The sequence below is a fragment of the Salvelinus alpinus genome, chromosome 2 (genome assembly GCF_045679555.1).
Source record: "Salvelinus alpinus chromosome 2, SLU_Salpinus.1, whole genome shotgun sequence".
NCBI classification, from domain to species: Eukaryota; Metazoa; Chordata; class Actinopteri; order Salmoniformes; family Salmonidae; genus Salvelinus; species Salvelinus alpinus.
Window position 1 is genome coordinate 59350064 of NC_092087.1, and position 19541 is coordinate 59369604.

General features: G+C 43.8%; 1 protein-coding gene across 2 annotated transcripts in view; it reads left to right on the forward strand.

Moving 5' to 3' along the window:
* ahcy (adenosylhomocysteinase) overlaps nt 1–19122 on the forward strand; it is a 49317-nt gene extending 30195 nt beyond the window's left edge. The window contains exons 4-10 of one of the 2 annotated variants that reach the window (XM_071386323.1): nt 3282–3434; nt 4516–4628; nt 4781–4988; nt 5269–5356; nt 11933–12050; nt 12164–12358; nt 18337–19122. In XM_071386323.1, the coding sequence (XP_071242424.1) occupies nt 3282–3434; nt 4516–4628; nt 4781–4988; nt 5269–5356; nt 11933–12050; nt 12164–12358; nt 18337–18468 (1007 nt within the window). In that variant the 3' untranslated portion in view covers nt 18469–19122. The remainder of the gene's footprint in view (nt 1–3281; nt 3435–4515; nt 4629–4780; nt 4989–5268; nt 5357–11932; nt 12051–12163; nt 12359–18336) is intronic. The other variant, XM_071386332.1, reaches the window with a different exon arrangement.
* The last annotated feature ends 419 nt before the right edge of the window (nt 19123–19541 follow it).

Consider the following 19541-nt stretch of genomic DNA (forward strand, 5'->3'; position numbering starts at 1 on the left):
GCAAGGTGACCGGAAACATGGCCGAATACAAACAGTGTAGCTATTCCCTCCAAGGCAATCAAACAAGCTAAGCGTCAGTATAGAGACAAAGCAGAGTCGCAATTCAACGGCTCAGACACGGGAGGAATGTGGCAGGGTCTACAGTCCATCACGGACTACAAAAAGAAAACCAGCTCCGTCGCAGACCCCGACGTCTTGCTCCCAGACAAACTAAACGACTCCTTTGCTCGCTTTGAGGACAATACAGTGCCACAGACACGGCCCGCTACCAAAACCTGCGGACTCTCCTTCACCGCAGCCAACGTAAGTTAAAAAAAAATACATGTTAACCCTCGCAAGGCTGCCGGCCCAGGCGGCATCCCTAGCCGCATCCTTAGAGCATGCGCAGACCAGCTGGCTGGTGTGTTTACGGACATATTCAATCAATCCCTATCCCAGTCTGCTGTTTCCACATGCTTCATGAGGGCCACCATTGTTCCTGTTCCCATTCCCAAGAAAGCTAAGGTAACTGAGCTAAACGACTATCGCCCCGTAGCACTCACTTCCGTCATCATGAAGTGCTTTGAGAGACTAGTCAAGGATCATATCACCTCCACGCTACCTGACACCCTAGACCCACTCCAATTTGCTTACCACCCCAATAGGTCCACAGACGATGCAATCACACTGCACACTGCCCTAACCCATCTGAACAAGAGGAATACCTATGTAAGAATGCTGTTCATTGATTACAGCTCAGCATTTAACACCATAGTACCCTCCAAACTCGTCATTGAGCTCGAGACCCTGGGTCTCGTCCCCACCCTGTGCAACTGGGTCCTGGACTTTCTGATGGGGCGCCCCCAGGTGGTGAGCTTAGGAAACAACATTTCCACCCCGCTGATCCTTAACACTGGGGCCCCACAAGGGTGCGTTCTCAGCCCTCTCCTGTACTCCCTGTTCACCCATGACTGCGTGGCCATGCACGCCTCCAACTCAATCATCAAGTTTGCAGACGACACTACAGTGGTAGGCTTGAATACCAACAACGACGAGACGGCCTACAGGGAGGAGGCGAGGGCCCTCGGAGTGTGGTGTCAGGAAAATAACCTCACACTCAACGTCAACAAAACAAAGGAGATGATCGTGGACTTCAGGAAACAGCAGAGGGAGCAGCCCCTTATCTACATTGACGGGACAGTAGTGGAGAGGGTGGAAAGTTTGAAGTTCCTCGGCGTACACATAACGAACAAACTGAAATGGTTCACCCACACAGACAGCGTGGTGAAGGCGCAACAGCGCCTCTTCAACCTCAGGAGGCTGAAGAAATTTGGCTTGTCACCAAAAACACTCACAAACTTTTACAGATGCACAATTGAGAGCATCCTGTTGGGCTGTATCACCGCCTGGTACGGCAACTGCTCCGCCCACAACCGCAAGGCTCTCCAGAGGGTAGTGAGGTCTGCACAACGCATCACTGGGGGCAAACTACCTGCCCTCCATGACACCTACAGCACCCGATGTCACAAGAAGACCAAAAAGATCATCAAGGACAACAACCACCCGAGCCACTGCCTGTTCACACCGCTATCATCCAGAAGACGAGGTCAGTACAGGTGCATCAAAGCTGGGACCGAGAGACTGAAAAACAGCTTCTATCTCAAGGCCATCAGACTGTTAAACAGCCGTCACTAACATTGAGTGGCGGCTGCCAACATACTAACTTAAATCTCTAGCCACTTTAATAAATAAAATTGGATGTAATAAATGTATCACTAGTCAATTTAAACAATGCCACTTTATATAATGTTTTCATACCCTACATTACTCATCTCATATGTATATACTGTACTCTCTGCCATCTACTGCATCTTGCCTATGCCGTTCGGCCGTCGCTCATCCATATATTTATATGTACATATTCTTATTCATTATATTCATATTCTTATTCAACTACCTTATACACACACAAGTGTGTGTGTGTGTGTGTGTATAAGGTAGTTGTTGTGAAATTGTTAGATTACTTGTTAGATATTACTGCATGGTTGGAACTAGAAGCACAAGCATTTCGCTACACTCGCATTAACATCTGCTAACCATGTGTGTATGTGACCAATAAAATTTGATTTGATCATTCTTACCCCAAGGCACCTCTTATCTGAAGGCAGTTTTGGCCATTGAGACACTTGCCATTCTAATATTCCATTAATACCAATTTAACCCCAGTTTGGCAGTTAGTGCCAATATCTTTCTTGTTTAACAAATTACATTTGTAATTATTTTGCCCTTAGCCATCAACAATACTAAATTATTGTACTGGGCCTACTAAATTATTGTACTGGCCTAGTTTTCCACAAGCATTTTAAGACTTGGTTCATTAGAACCTTCGAAGGAGCATTGTTAAATCTGAGCTGTTTCCCAAAACCATCGTTACTGAAGTTGCTCTTAAACGCTTGTTATTTACCGACTGCCTCAGACAACTCGTAGAATAGTTAAGTGCGTTGTTAAATGCTTTTTTTGCCCTTCTGTGTCAGTTTATACACAGAAGATCACAGAATCAAGATGTTTTTCTCTCTGACAGCCGATAACTTAAGAACAAAGTTGACTTCATATACAAAGTTGCTACAAACAAGCGAAGGATAAAGAGGATTCAAATTAAGATGATAACAGTATAGGCTACACAGGCCTATATATTGAAATTCATTTAATGTTCATTCAATTGCTTTCTATTTTACTAATTATAGTCAACTGTCTAATCTTTATTTAGTGTATTATTAGGTAGGCCTACACATTAGAATAAGCTGCCTCAATATTTGCAGCCATAGGTGATATATCTGCGCTTATCCCTCGTCAGTATTATGGAATAAATTCTAATATTAAGGTACAATTTTAATGGAGAAGGCTGATCCGAGAGCAGCGCTGCCTTTCATTCGATCCTCGACAACGCACTTAGCGAACATTCTCTGAGTGGTGTTTTGGGAAACACATGTTACATCTTTGGAAGGATGCATCCTTAACACTCGCAAGCCTAAGTTCCATCACTATCGGAAACCGGGCCCTGGTGTGCACTCAAACTTTTGTATTATTGTCATGTTGCCTGGGTTGCATTCATTTGGTACAATTGGTATAGTAATGTTTTAAAAATAGAATATGAAAATGAACTTTCCAATTGGTAGTGCCTGCTTTGTTTAAAAAAAAAAAAAAAAGTATCCTGCTTCATCCTTACTGAATACATCCATTGGGTCTGATGCCATTGCTAAGCCCTCATCAACCCTGATTCTCACACCCCTCTCTCATTGCAGTCTATGCCTGGAAGGGGATGACCGATGAGGAGTACGTGTGGTGCATTGAGCAGACCATCTACTGGAAGGACGGCCAGCCCCTCAACATGATCCTGGATGACGGCGGCGACCTCACCAACATGGTCCACAATAAGTACCCCATACTGCTGTCAGGTATGGGACCTAGCTATCTCTGACTTACAACTCTCAGGGCCTCAGGCCTCTCATACGGCTGCTTAATTAAAGAAGCGGGGCACCATATTGCTGCAAACATTGAAGGGCTAAGGAGGACAGTGGTATTCACCTGTCCCAATTCGCTCCCTCCCCCATGGCCCTAACTGGATCCGAAGGGTACTGAAGTGAAATACCGTGTAGTAGTGGAGCTCCCATTTTGCTTTTGCCTTACAGAAATGTAAACATGAGGTTTGATATTTAGCCAATGCCCCTGCATTGGACTTGTCACAGTTATTTGTCATAATCATTTACCTTATCCGGTCAAGCCTTTGTTGGTTTGCCTTTTTGTTAAGCTGTGTGGCAAATTAAGTTTGATTTTATTGTGTGTTGCATCCTGTAAGAGCTTTTAAAGGAATGACTGTTCCATCCAGAGCAAAGCATTAAAGGGGAAGTTCAGTATTTAACTTGATATTTTGTATTGGCTGGGAGACTGTAATTGATGGTTTCTATTTTCTTTAAACAGCAAAGACACACTTTAGCCAGCAATAGAAATAATAAATGAGTGATGGGGTAACCGTGCAATGTAAAAGTGGTTTACTTTATGCCCCAATGCGAAACACTAGAGGTATTGTAATAGGCACAGCCTTTCCACGCTAGTCCTGTACACTAGTATTCTCAGATCTAATTTAGTGTGGTTCAGCTATGGAAATACGCCTCCCCCAAATTGCCAGGGTGATACTGCTATGATTGTCAGCAGGGCTGTATTTCTCAGTCTTATACACTAGGTGGCGGCATTACTCCAGAGTCAATACTGAGAACTGCGGTGGAACTTAAGGTGCTTGGTAAGCAACATGCAGCAGGATCTCTTAACTTTAAACACAGTCCCTTGGGAATGATGTTCCTAAGGAGGGAAGTCTTGACTCATGTTTGAAATGTTAACCTTCCATTCATATTAGTTCTCTGAGAAGAGATCAGGCTATGGCCCTGATAATTTTGTGATCTTCATGTTGGCGCCACCACGTGTGGATGCCATTAAAAAAAAAAAAGTGCCAATTAAAGATTGTCAAATTGTCTCCTTTAGGAATCAAGGGTGTGTCTGAGGAGACCACCACAGGGGTGCACAACCTGTACAAGATGATGAAGAATGGTGAGCTCAAGGTCTCAGCCATCAATGTCAATGACTCAGTCACCAAGGTAGACCCAATCATCCTCCCTTAGTAGGGCCATGCATGCCTCGTCAGTTCTTAAAGTGCCATAAAATAATGATACTGTACGTCATCACCCTCCTGAGTAAGCAGCGGTATTGACTCCCTCTCTATAGATCATTTCTCTCTCTCTCCCTCCAGAGCAAGTTCGACAACCTGTATGGCTGCAGAGAGTCTCTGATTGACGGGATCAAGCGGGCCACCGACGTGATGATTGCCGGAAAGGTGGCGGTTGTTGCCGGCTACGGTGACGTTGGCAAGGGCTGCGTCCAGGCCCTCCGTGGGTTCGGTGCCCGCGTCATCGTCACAGAGGTGGACCCCATCAATGCCCTGCAGGCTGCCATGGAGGGTCTGGATCCTCTTTAGTTTGATTATGTTATTGTTCAGATTTACATTCTCAAAATATTATTGGAGATTGGTTTTAGGTGTGCATTCAGTTATCTTGAGTGCCTAGCAAATATGATCTGAAGAATTTGTTTTAAGTTGAAGGCCATTTATAATTGCTGTACATACTATGTTTGACCCCATGTCATTTGTTCACTGCAGCAGAGGTATCAAGCTCAAGTGCTAAAAGTAATGTTGTACATTGCTTTTGTGTAGTATTTAATTGGCTTTTGTGATTGTTGTAGGATATGAAGTCACCACCATGGAGGAGGCTTGCAAGGAGGGGAACATCTTTGTGACCACCACTGGCTGTGAGGACATCCTTTTGGGCAAGTAGGTATCATTTTGGAGTCCGGTAGAACACCATGCAACCCAAACACTGTCTGATCAGAAGTACACGCAGTCAAGTTGGGCTGACCCCATTTAATCGCTTGTTTGGGCAATAGGCTGTTGGACGAGCAGTCGCACTGTCTGATCAGAAGTACACGCAGTCAAGTTGGGCTGACCCTATTTAATCGCTTGTTTGGGCAATAGGCTGTTGGACGAGCAGTCGCAAATAGATTGTTTTTGTTCATGGCACACAAGACACCTGTCTGATTTGCTCCTGTCTCTGTGGACTAATTGTGGAGGCCACGGGGATGACACGGTCCAATAAGAAGAGTGTGGCTAAGTTGCACAAGGTATGTCTCTCTCAGAATGCGCTCTCCCGCCATTTCGTCCACATTCATTGTTTCATAACTTCATTGTGTGAATTGTTGGCCCTTTTTATTGTTAGTCTATCAATTCCCCATTACATAGATCACCAGTAGTACATTGTTTCATTGCATTGATGAGTTCTCAATTTATTCATTATATTTACTTTGGAGCGTTCCTGTCAATGTTGAGTAAGGACACACACCTGATTACGCATATAGAAGTAGGCCTATGCCACCTGGCCTGCGCGTAAGTGCAGACCTATATGTTTGCACATTTGGGACGTCTGTCTCAACTCAACACCGCTAATGACCAGTGGCGCTTCTTAAAGTAATTTTTTCTTCACTTCAAACCACAAGTTAACCAAGTCTGTTATTAGAATCCATTGAGAATGACAGTAGTTCAATGTTTTAGAGCAATATTTCCATCGCTCTCCCTTTCGATAACCACTGCATGAAAGGGGAAAAATGTCATGCTCTGATCCAAGTGAAACGCCATAAAATACCTGATTTACTTCTTATCCCTTGCACAAATAGCCTACAGCTGTGTCTGTCCTGAGCTCACTGGATACGAGGGCCTAGAATATTTTATATAATGCTGCACGTTTCCTAGCGAAAGGTTCGGGCCGGACCAAGTCAATACGTTTTTTTGCAGACAGGCCATGTGTTGCAAATATATGTATACAGTAATCCCTCGTTTATCGCGGGGGTTACGTTCCGAAAATGACCCGCGATAAGTGAAATCCGCGAAATAGAAAACTTCTTTTTTTTTTACAATTAGCAACTATTACATGTATACAAATACAGTGACTCACGTGTAGGCCGTTTCACTGCTCTTCAGACTGGGCCGCTGCATCCTGACTGCGCTCTGCAGTGTTCTCTTCTTCTGAAGCCCGCGGTGCAGGTGTGTTTGTTCGGGAGAAGAGCATAGTGATAGGCAGCTGTTGTCGCTCTTTTTTCTTCTTTGCAAAAAGATCCTTGTACACCGACATGCCACCATCGATTACGTTGGAGAACTGTAATGAACGGCTCATCAAAGGGTCCCATTCCTCAGCTACTCGCTTAAGTTCAGTGGCCATTCGCACCATGGTTGCTAAGCGACCAAGCGTTAGTCCTTCCTTCCTTCCTGGCCAACTTAATGTAAATTTGCCAAGCTGTTTTATGTACGTACACATAACTGCACGAGACGACAAAATGATAGCACAATTCGTAGCATGTTTTGATACAAGAAGCGGGAGTGAGTTTTTAGCGAATCAGAATGCAGAGCACAATGCACCAAAAAAAAATAAAAAATGCATTATGAAAATCCGCGAAATAGCGAATCCGCGATAAGTGAACCGCGAAGTGGCGAGGGATCACTGTATATATATTTTTTTTTATAGGATTTTTTTTTTTTTTATGTGTAGGATTATGCCTGCAGGCTACAATGTTTTTATTTGTTTGCTTTATGTAGGCTATTTCTACATGGATGGCAATCGAAGTAACTTTTAGATTTGTCACTATCATTTAGATATACTTTTTTTTATTAACCACATGACAATGATTTTGAGATTCGAAGACTGTTATAAATTAAATGAAACAGTTCTACAAAAATGTGCATCTGAAAACCATAACTGGCACGCAAATTAGTACAAATGGTAAGATGATAAATTGTCACGCCAAATGGAGAAGGTTGCCGGCGCCTGGTGTAGCCTATTACCGCCAACTTCAGGAGCGTAACGGCATAATCTGCAAAGGCCAGGAAGAGGAGAGGGGTTGGGAAATTTTTATTTATTTCATTTTTTATGTATTTTGATCTCTTGAGTCATTTGTGTGTCTTAATTATTTAATCACAGTGTGCTTAGCATCAGGCAAGCTCCGTAGCTTGCATATAGTTGATTTTATTAAAACACATAGGGTGTCTACATATGGAAAAATTCACATTTTAAAATTTCAACCAATCGATTGGTCGCAAAAACGTTTTTTTTTGCCAGGGACAGCGTTACAGTCAAGCATTATTTGTATTAAATGATTCAATGCAGCACTGGAAAAAACATTCAGAAGTTACTTCTACATACACTACCGTTCAAAAGTTTGGGGCCACTTAGAAATGTCCTTGTTTTTCCATGAAAACATGCATGAAATGAATAGAAAATGTAGTCAAGACGTTTACAAGGTTATAAAAAATGATTTTTATTTTTTTATTGAAATAATAATTGTGTCCTTCAAACTTTGCTTTCGTCAAAGAATGCTCAATTTGCAACAATTACACCCTTGCAGACCTTTGGCGTTCAAGTTGTCAATTTGTTGTGGTAATCTGAAGAGATTTCACCCCACGCTTCCTGACGCACCTCCCACAAGTTGGATTGGCTTGATGTGCACTTCTTACGTACCATACGGTCAAGCTGCTCCCACAACAGCTCAATAGGGTTGAGATCCGGTGACTGTGCTGGCCACTCCATTATAGACAGAATACCAGCTGACTGCTTCTTCCCTAAATAGTTCTTACATAGTTTGGAGCTGTGCTTTGTGTAATTGTCCTGTTGTAGGAGGGAATTGGCTCCAATTAAGCGCTGTCCACAGGGTATGGCATGGTGTTGCAAAATGGACTATTAGCCTTCCTTCTTCAAGATCCCTTTTACCCTGTACAAATCTCCCACTTTACCACCACCAAAGCACACCATCACATTGCCTCCACCATGCTTGACAGTTGGCGCCAAGCACTCCTCCAGCACTTCATTTTTTCTGCGTCTCACGAATGTTCGTCTTTGTGATCCAAACACCTCAAACTTAGATTCGTCTGTCCATAATACTTTTTTTCCAATCTTCAGCTGTTCAGTGTCTGTGTTCTTTTGCCCATCTTAAGCTTTTATTTCTATTGACCAGTCTGAGATATGGCTTTTTCTTTGCAACTCTGCCTAGAAGGCCAGCATCCCAGAGTCATCTCTTCACTGTTGACGTTGAGACTGGTGTTTTGCAGGTACTGTCTCTCCTTTTCTGGGGAGTTTCCCATTGCTTAGAAGGCAGCCACGGTTCGTCCTTATTTAAAGGGGGAGATAAAGCTGATCCTAACTGTTATAGGCCTGTTTATTGACAGGTTTTTCCAACACTTTTGATAATCAACTGACTGGCTTTCTTGATGTCTATAGTATTCTCTCGGGTATGCAATCTGGTTTCCGCTCAGGTTATGGATGTGTCACTGCAACCTTAAAAGGTCCTCAATGATGTCACCATTGCCCTTAATTCTAAGCAAATTGTGCTGCTATTTTTTTGCCTTGGCTAAAGCTTTTGATATGGTAGACCATTCCATTCTTGTGGACCGGCTAAGGAGTATTGGTGTCTGAGGGGTCTTTGGGCTGGTTAGCTAACTACCTCTCTCAAACAGTGCAGTGTATAAAGTCAGAATCTGCTGTCAGCCACTGACTGCCACCAAGGGAGTACCCCAAGGCTCAATCCTAGGCCCCACGCTCTTCTCAATTTACATCAACAACATAGCTCAGGCAGTAGGAAGCTCTCTCATCCATTTATATGCTGATGATGGTCTTCTACTCAGCTGGCCCCTCCCTGGATTTTGTGTTAAATGCTCTACAACAAAGCTTTCTTGGTGTCCAACAAGCTTTCTCTACGCTTAACCTTGTTCTGAACACCTCCAAAACAAAGGTCATGTGGTTTGGTAAGACGAATGCCCCTCTCACAGATGTTATTACTACCTCTGAGGGTTTAGAGCTTGAGGTAGTCACCTCATTTAAGTACTTGGGAGTATGGCTAGATGGTACACTGTCCTTCTTTCAGCACATATCAAAGCAGGCAGGCCAAAAGTTAAATCTAGACTTGGTTTCCTCTATCGTAATCGCTCCTCTTTCACGCCAGCTGCCAAACTGTAAACTGGTCATCTCTGTATACCCGTCGCAAGACTCACTGGTTGATGCTTATTTATAAAACCCTCTTAGGCCTCAACTCCCCCCTGTCTGAGACATCTACTACAGTCCTCATCCTTCACAACACCCGTTCTGCCAGTCATTCTGTTAAAGGTCCCCAAAGCACACACATCTCTGGGTCGCTCCTCTTTTCAGTTCGCTGCAGCTAGCGAATGGAACAATCTGCAACAAACACTCAAACTGGACAGTTTTATCTCAATCTCTTCATTCAAAGACTCAATCATGGACACTCTTACTGATAGTTGTGGCTGCTTTGTGTGATGTATTGTTGTCTCTACCTTGCCCTTTGTGCTGTTCTCTGTGCCCAATAATGTGTGTACCATGTTGTGTTGCTACCATGCTGTGTTATGTGTTGCTGCCTTGCTATGTTGTCTTAGGTCTCCCTTTTATGTAGTGTTGTGTTCTCTCTTGTTGTGATGTGTGTTTTTGTCCTATATTTATATTGTATTTATTTTTTATCCCAGGCCCCCGTCCCCGCAGGAGGCCTTTTTGCCTTTTGGTAGGCCGTCATTGTAAATAAGAATTTGTTCTTAACTGACTTGCCTAGTTCAATTTAAGGTAAAAAAAAATATATATACAGTGGGGAGAACAAGTATTTGATACACTGCCGATTTTGCAGGTTTTCCTACTTACAAAGCATGTAGAGGTCTGTAATTTTTATCATAGGTACACTTCAACTGTGAGAGACGGAAGCTAAAACAAAAATCCAGAAAATCACATTGTATGATTTTTAAGTAATTAATTTGCGTTTTATTGCATGACATAAGTATTTGATACATCAGAAAAGCAGAACTTAATATTTGGTACAGAAACCTTTGTTTGCAATTACAGAGATCATACGTTTCCTGTAGTTCTTGACCAGGTTTGCACACACTGCAGCAGGGATTTTGGCCCACTCCTCCATACAGACCTTCAGGTTTCGGGGCTGTCGCTGGGCAATACAGACTTTCAGCTCCCTCCAAAGATTTTCTATTGGGTTCAGGTCTGGAGACTGGCTAGGCCACTCCGGGACCTTGAGATGCTTCTTACAGAGCCACTCCTTAGTTGCCCTGGCTGTGTGTTTCGGGTCGTTGTCATGCTGGAAGACCCAGCCACGACCCATCTTCAATGCTCTTACTGAGGGAAGGAGGTTGTTGGCCAAGATCTCGCGATACATGGCCCCATCCATCCTCCCCTCAATACGGTGCAGTCGTCCTGTCCCCTTTGCAGAAAAGCATCCACAAAGAATAATGTTTCCACCTCCATGCTTCATGGTTGGGATGGTGATCTTGGGGTTGTACTCATCCTTCTTCTTCCTCCAAACACGGCGAGTGGAGTTTAGACCAAAAAGCTCTATTTTTGTCTCATCAGACCACATGACCTTCTCCCATTCCTCCTCTGGATCATCCAGATGGTCATTGGCAAACTTCAGACGGGCCTGGACATGCGCTGGCTTGAGCAGGGGGACCTTGCGTGCGCTGCAGGATTTTAATCCATGACGGCGTAGTGTGTTACTAATGGTTTTCTTTGAGACTGTGGTCCCAGCTCTCTTCAGGTCATTGACCAGGTCCTGCCGTGTAGTTCTGGGCTGAGCCCTCACCTTCCTCATGATCATTGATGCCCCACGAGGTGAGATCTTGCATGGAGCCCCAGACCGAGGGTGATTGACCGTCATCTTGAACTTCTTCCATTTTCTAATAATTGCGCCAACAGTTGTTGCCTTCTCACCAAGCTGCTTGCCTATTGTCCTGTAGCCCAGCCCATCCCAGCCTTGTGCAGGTCTACAATTTTATCCCTGATGTCCTTACACAGCTCTCTGGTCTTGGCCATTGTGGAGAGGTTGGAGTCTGTTTGATTGAGTGTGTGGACAGGTGTCTTTTATACAGGTAACGAGTTCAAACAGGTGCAGTTAATACAGGTAATGAGTGGAGAACAGGAGGGCTTCTTAAAGAAAAACTAACAGGTTTGTGAGAGCTGGAATTCTTACTGGTTGGTAGGTTTTCAAATACTTATGTCATGCAATAAAATGCAAATGAATTACTTAAAAATCATACAATGTGATTTTCTGGATTTTTGTTTTAGATTCCGTCTCTCACAGTTGAAGTGTACTACCTATGATAAAAAATTACAGACCTCTACATGCTTTGTAAGTAGGAAAATCGGCAGTGTATCAAACACTTGTTCTCCCCACTGTATATATATTTAAAGAAGCTGCCAGTTTAGGACTTGTGAGGTGTCTTTCTCAAACTAGACACTCTATTGTACTCCTCTTGCACAGTTGTACAACCGTCCATTAATGTATGCACTGGTGTTCTCCCCAGACACTTTGAGCAAATGAAAGACGACTCCATCGTTTGCAACATCGGCCACTTCGACTGTGAGATTGACATGAACTGGCTCAATGCCAACTCAGCCGAGAAGATCAACATCAAGCCGCAGGTTGGACTAACCCCCCCCCCCACACACACACACCCTAGATGTGCTATATACGTTATGTTGTCTTTTGTAATTTAGTTCTCCAGTTTTGTCCTAAACTACCGTTCTCCTGCCAGGTGGACCGCTACCGCATGAAGAGTGGTCGCCACATCATCGTCCTGGCCGAGGGCAGACTGGTCAACCTGGGCTGCGCCATGGGCCACCCCAGCTTCGTCATGAGCAACTCTTTCACTAACCAAGTGTTGGCCCAGATTGAGCTGTGGAAGAACACCAGCAAGTACCCCCTGGGAGTCCACTTCCTGCCCAAAAAGGTGAGCCATTTTTAAGAGAAGCGACGTAAATGCACTTGTCTTTTCATCATTAGATTGACACACGTGTATTCTGTAGCTATTTAGTTGTGAGCGTCCTATATACGTTTTTTTCACAACCTGTAAAGGGTTCCAGGTTTTCTTTGCCTGCAACTCTGTACAGTTTAATAGGAAAAAAATGTAGTGTCACTGTATTCTGAAATTGACCCCACTAACTCCTGGTTGAAATAAGTGCTTTCGAATACCGTGAAAAATATCAAGTGGACACAGGTAGCTTTTTTGAGTTCTCAGAATTGGAAATGTATTTGCAGTATGTTATCAAATATGCTCCATTTTTTATTTATTTATTTTTTATTTAACCTTTATTTAACCAGGTAGGCAAATTGAGAACACGTTCTCATTTACAATTGCGACCTGGCCAAGATAAAGCAAAGCAGTTCGACACATACAACAACACATAGTTACACATGGAGTAAAACAAACATATAGTCAATGATACAGTGAAAAAAAATAAGTCTATATACAATGTGAGCAAGTGAGGTGAGATAAGGGAGGTGAAGGCAAACAAATATATGTATAAATAAATAAAAATATAAAAAGGCCATGGTGGCGAAGTAAATACAACACAGCAAGTAAAATAAAAACTAAAAACACTGGAATGGTTGGTTTGCAGTGGAAGAAAGCGCAAAGTAGAGACAGAAATAATGGGGTGCAAAGGAGCAAAATAAATAAATAAATACAGTAGGTAAAGAGGTAGTTGTTTGGGCTAAATTATAGATGGGCTATGTACAGGTGCAGTAATCTATGAGCTGCTCTGACAGCTGGTGCTTAAAGCTAGTGAGGGAGATAAGTGTTTCCAGTTTCAGAGATTTTTGTAGTTCGTTCCAGTCATTGGCAGCAGAGAACTGGAAGGAGAGGCGGCCAAAGGAAGAATTGGTTTTGGGGGTGACCAGAGAGATAAACCTGCTGGAGCGCGTGCTACAGGTAGGTGTTGCTATGGTGACCAGCGAGCTGAGATAAGGGGGGACTTTACCTAGCAGGGTCTTGTAGATGACCTGGAACCAGTGGGTTTGGCGACGAGTATGAAGCGAGGGCCAGCCAACGAGAGTGTACAGGTCGCAGTGGTGGGTAGTATATGGGGCTTTGGTGACAAAACGGATGGCACTGTGATAGACTGCATCCAATTTATTGAGTAGGGTTTTGGAGGCTATTTTGTAAATGACATCACCGAAGTCGAGGATTGGTAGGATGGTCAGTTTTACAAGGGTATGTTTGGCAGCATGAGTGAAGGATGCTTTGTTGCGGAATAGGAAGCCAATTCTAGATTTAACTTTGGATTGGAGATGTTTGATGTGAGTCTGGAAGGAGAGTTTACAGTCTAACCAGACACCTAGGTATTTGTAGTTGTCCACATATTCTAAGTCAGAGCCGTCCAGAGTAGTGATGTTGGACAGGCGGGCAGGTGCAGGCAGCGATCGGTTGAAGAGCATGCATTTAGTTTTACTTGTATTTAAGAGCAATTGGAGGCCACGGAAGGAGAGTTGTATGGCATTGAAGCTCGCCTGGAGGGTTGTTAACACAGTGTCAAAAGAAGGGCCAGAAGTATACAGAATAGTGTCGTCTGCGTAGAGGTGGATCAGAGAATCACCAGCAGCAAGAGCGACATCATTGATGTATACAGAGAAGAGAGTCGGTCCAAGAATTGAACCCTGTGGCACCCCCATGGAGACTGCCAGAGGCCCGGACAACAGACCCTCCGATTTGACACACTGAACTCGATCAGAGAAGTAGTTGGTGAACCAGGCGAGGCAATCATTAGAGAAACCAAGGCTGTCGAGTCTGCCGATGAGGATGTGGTGATTGACAGAGTCAAAAGCCTTGGCCAGGTCAATGAATACGGCTGCACAGTATTGTTTCCTATCGATGGCGGTTAAGATATCGTTTATGACCTTGAGCGTGGCTGAGGTGCACCCATGACCAGCTCTGAAACCAGATTGCATAGCGGAGAAGGTATGGTGGGATTCGAAATGGTCGGTAATCTGTTTGTTGACTTGGCTTTCGAAGACCTTAGAAAGGCAGGGTAGGATAGATATAGGTCTGTAGCTGTTAGGGTCAAGAGTGTCCCCCCCTTTGAAGAGGGGGATAACCGCAGCTGCTTTCCAATCTTTGGGAATCTCAGACGACACGAAAGAGAGGTTGAAAAGGCTAGTAATAGGGGTGGCAACAATTTCAGCAGATAGTTTTAGAAAGAAAGGGTCCAGATTATCTAGCCCGGCTGATTTGTAAGGGTCCAGATTTTGCAGCTCTTTTAGAACATCAGCTGACTGTATTTGGGAGAAAGAGAAATGGGGAAGGCTTGGGCGAGTAGCCGAGGGGAGGGCAGTGCTGTTGTCCGGGGTAGGGGTAGCCAGGTGGAAAGCATGGCCAGCCGTAGAAAAATGCTTATTGAAATTCTCAATTATAGTGGATTTGTCGGTGGTGACAGTGTTTCCTATCTTCAGAGCAGTTGGAAGCTGGGAGGAGGTGTTCTTATTCTCCATGGACTTTACAGTGTCCCAGAACTTTTTTGAATTTGTGTTGCAGGAAGCAAATTTCTGCTTGAAAAAGCTAGCCTTGGCTTTTCTAACTGCCTGTGTATACTGGTTTCTAGCTTCCCTGAAAAGTTGCATATCACGGGGGCTGTTCGATGCTAATGCAGAACGCCATAGGATGTTTTTCTGTTGGTTAAGGGCAGTCAGGTCAGGAGAGAACCAAGGGCTATATCTGTTCCTGGTTCTAAATTTCTTGAATGGGGCATGCTTATTCAAGATGGTGAGGAAGGCATTTTTAAAAAATGTCCAGGCATCCTCTACTGACGGGATGAGATCAATATCCTTCCAGGATACCTCGGCCAGGTCGATTAGAAAGGCCTGCTCGCTGAAGTGTTTCAGGGAGCGTTTGACAGTGATGAGTGGAGGTCGTTTGACCGCTGACCCATTACGGATGCAGGCAATGAGGCAGTGATCGCTGAGATCTTGGTTGAAAACAGCAGAGGTGTATTTGGAGGGCAAGTTTGTTAGGATGATATCTATGAGGGTACCCGTGTTTACGGAATTGGGGTGGTACCTGGTAGGTTCATTGATAATTTGTGTGAGATTGAGGGCATCAAGCTTAGATTGTAGGGTGGCTGGGGTGTTAAGCATGTTAAAATTTAGGTCGCCTAGCAGCACGAGCTCTGAAGATAGATGGGGGGGCAATCAGTTCACATATAGTGTCCAGAGCACAGCTGGGGGCAGAGGGTGGTCTATAGCAGGCGGCAACGGTGAGAGACTTGTTTTTAGAGAGGTGGATTTTTAAAAGTAGAAGTTCAAATTGTTTGGGAACAGACCTGGATAGTAAAACAGAACTCTGCAGGCAATCTTTGCAATAGATTGCAACACCGCCCCCTTTGGCCGTTCTATCTTGTCTGAAAATCTTGTAGTTGGGGATGAAAATGTCAGAATTTTTGGTGGTCTTTCTAAGCCAGGATTCAGACACGGCTAAAACATCCGGGTTGGCAGAGTGTGCTAAAGCAGTGAACAAAACAAACTTAGGGAGGAGGCTTCTAATGTTAACATGCATGAAGCCAAGGCTATTACGGTTACAGAAGTCATCAAAAGAGAGCGCCTGGGGAATAGGAGTGGAGCTAGGTACTGCAGGGCCTGGATTCACCTCTACATCACCAGAGGAACAGAGGAGGAGTAGGATAAGGGTACGGTTAAAAGCTATGAGAATTGGTCGTCTAGAACTTCTAGAGCAGAGAGTAAAAGGAAGTTTCTGGGGGCGATAAAATAGCTTAAAGGAATAATGTACAGACAAAGGTATGGTAGGATGTGAATACAGTGGAGGTAAACCTAGGTATTGAGTGATGATGAGAGAGATATTGTCTCTAGAAACATCATTGAAACCAGGTGATGTCATCGCATATGTGGGTGGTGGAACTGTGAGGTTGGATATGGTATAGTGAGCAGGGCTAGAGGCTCTACAGTGAAATAAGCCAATAAACACTAACCAGAACAGTAATGGACAAGGCATATTTACATTAAGGAGAGGCATGCTTAATCGAGTGATCAATAAGGGTCCAGTGAGTAGAGGTTGGTTGGGGTCACGGCGATCCAGACAGCTGGCCGGGTAGATGGCTATCGGTAGCAAGATAGCATAGTATGGAAGTCTATTTGTAGATACCTCGTGCGTTTCCGTCGGTAGGTTAGTGGGGTTCCGTGTGGTAGAGGGGATCAATCCAAATTGGCAAAATAGATATAGTGACCCAAGAAAAAAATAAAAAACAATAATAATAATAATAATTGTCCGATATACTTATTCAGATAGCAGCCGATAAGACAGCTAACGGTTAGCGGGCCCCAGATGAGCGTTCAGGTAACGTCGGGACGGAGGTGCCAGTTGGATAACTCCCTCGGGCAGATAACGTCGGCAGTTAGTCGTGAAGGCCCGGTGGGGCTCCGTATCTGCAGCAACAACAAAACAAACAAAAAAACGGGTCCGGATAGGTGACTGTAGCCCAGGAATGGCTGATGGAACTCCTCAGCTGGCTAGCTCCGGAATGATTTGAGTTTGCTCCGGGATCGACGTAAGCCAATAGTCACACGGTTTGCAGCTAGCTAGCTGCAAATGTCCAGAGCCTGCGGCTGAAATCCGGGGAAACTGAGAGAAAAAAAAGTCCCGGAATGCTCCGGTCCGAGTCGCGTTGCACAAAAGTGCCGGTAGATTATCGAGCTAAAGGAATAGCTGATGACCACAAAACGTGGGCAGCTGAAACACCAACGCTAGCCAGCAGACCGGCTAATTTCTGGGCAGCTACAGATTAGCTTCTGGCTAGCTATCGGATAGCTTCTGGTTAGCTTTCTGGCTAGCTTCTGAATTAGCCCCTGGCTAGCTTCCACGGTGGATTTTCAGATTTGAGGTAAATAATACTTTTTTGTAATTGGTGAAGCGGGTTGCAGGAAAGCTTTTGCAGGAAAGCTTTTGTAGTTGAGTTCTTGGATAATAAAATATATAAAAGATATGCGAAGAAAGGTGTAAATATATATATATACAGGACACGACAATACGAAACAGAAATGACGTCTGAACTGCTAAACCATTAACATTACATCGTGGCCTTTATCCAGTTTGCAGAACCACGTAATGCATATATTATTTCTTTGGTCTCTGCTTGAGTTGAGGATGTTCTTAATGCATTACTATTGGCAATTCTACCATCTGACGGGGTCTTGGCAATTTAACTATCAAACTGGTTGTTATTTTAAGGCGTTATGAATAGTTGGATTTGAGCATTGCTTTCACTTTTTTTTTTTGCATCGTTTTTCAAATGGATGAAGTATATTATATGATGTCTTGTGACTATTCAAAGAAATTGAAACTAGGCTGAATGGGCATAATGGCTTTGATTAACCCTGTAATCGGTAGCCGAAATGAGGCTCTTTGTACTTGGAGCTGAAATTGAGCACTGCGCAGTCATTTTAAATGGAGTGACACATGGGTTGTGGTGAACATCTTAAGGCCTTTAACTGAAGCCATACACTCAGAGCTGAGCGCAAGAGATATGCTGGTGGGAAGTTGGGAACAAAGCCAGGGATGGTTCGAGGTCAGTCTATTGCCTTAAGAATCTAGTTTTATTTATTTTGTTTAAGAGTACATGGTCTGTCAAACATAAGAACCACCACTGTGATATCCCTCATTCTTTTCCTGCTCGACCTAATGTTCAGCCTTTTTTGACAGCTCTTTTGTGAATGTCTGTTCTTGAGACTGGCATTGAGACCAGTTTTGGCATTTTTGCTGCGATTTTGACCTTACTGATTGGGAGCAACCAAGCATGTTTTTGTTTTAAGAGGAAAATGTGATTTGCGTGACGATTGAACCCATTACTAATACGTTTTGTCCCAGTGTAAGGAAACTTTATTCTGAATTTGACTTGTAATATCCTTTTTCTCTTCTTTCTGCAGCTGGATGAGGAGGTGGCTGCCGCCCATCTCGACAAGCTCGGCGTCAAGCTGACTAAGCTGTCAGATAAGCAGGCCAAATACCTGGGACTTAACTGCGAAGGACCCTTCAAGCCCGACCACTACCGCTATTGAAAAGTTTGACAGGAAGGTGGCCAAGCAGCGGCCCAGAGTCATGGTGCAGTCTGGAGGTGGTGTGGTGGTGCATGGACACGTGGGTCTGGGTAGGGGAAGATTCCCAGGAGTCTTCTGGTGGCTAGGACATTTTTGCTAATGCTCTGCTTCAACTTGCATTCAAATTGTCTTGCCCACTGTATACACTTGCCTTTAGATTCTAACCAGAGCTCCATTGCCTTTCAAGTAACAAGTGCTTAATGGCTTCTAAAAGCCCCATTCTTGTTATAAATTGCATTCCCTCTTTAATAATGGAAAAAGCCTAATGTATTTTAGTTGAAAGCCCCAATCCCTGTACTATTCAGGTTAACATATACAATGTAGTGTCTAATATGGCAATAAGTGCTGGTTTCGTATTGTCTTAAGGAAAATCCACCAAAGCAGTTCTTTCCTGGCTTCAGGTATACTTACTCAGTTCTAGAACATCTGTAGTGACTTCCCTATTCTGTTTTTTTTAGCTTTATCTTGCCAGTGTTGTGAGCTGTGACAGAATGGGGTGTGGTCAGGTTAACTATAGTGCCATGTTTTGCGGTTACATCATGTATATCTCAAGTGTTGCATTTCATTCGGGGGGTGGACTATTGTGAAATGTGATGCAATAAAGATCACATTTTACTGGGTTGTAATTCTCTTTTATTAACTTTTGTTGGATTGCTGCATGGCAAATGCAATGCAAGAGTTGAAATAATGCAATGCTGGCAACAATGCAGAGGGCAACTCCACGCAACCTTCCCGGACCCCTCAATTGAAAATGACAGATTCTGCCAGGACACTTCATTACTGCAATTTGTCTGCCCTTTGCTTAAGTCTATTCCAAACAGGTGAAAATTGACACGTTTGAACCAAACTGGAGTTATGCAAAGCTATTCGTTGGGGGATTGCGTGGATGAACGCTATTAATTCAAATTTACACTGCAATCTCCCATCAACTTAGAGATTTTGCTTTTGATTCAATGCTACTTGGCTCTGGAGTATCCATCAGCTAATTGAATAATGGCGTTTTGTTTCTCCGTTATTGGCACCAACTCAGTGGC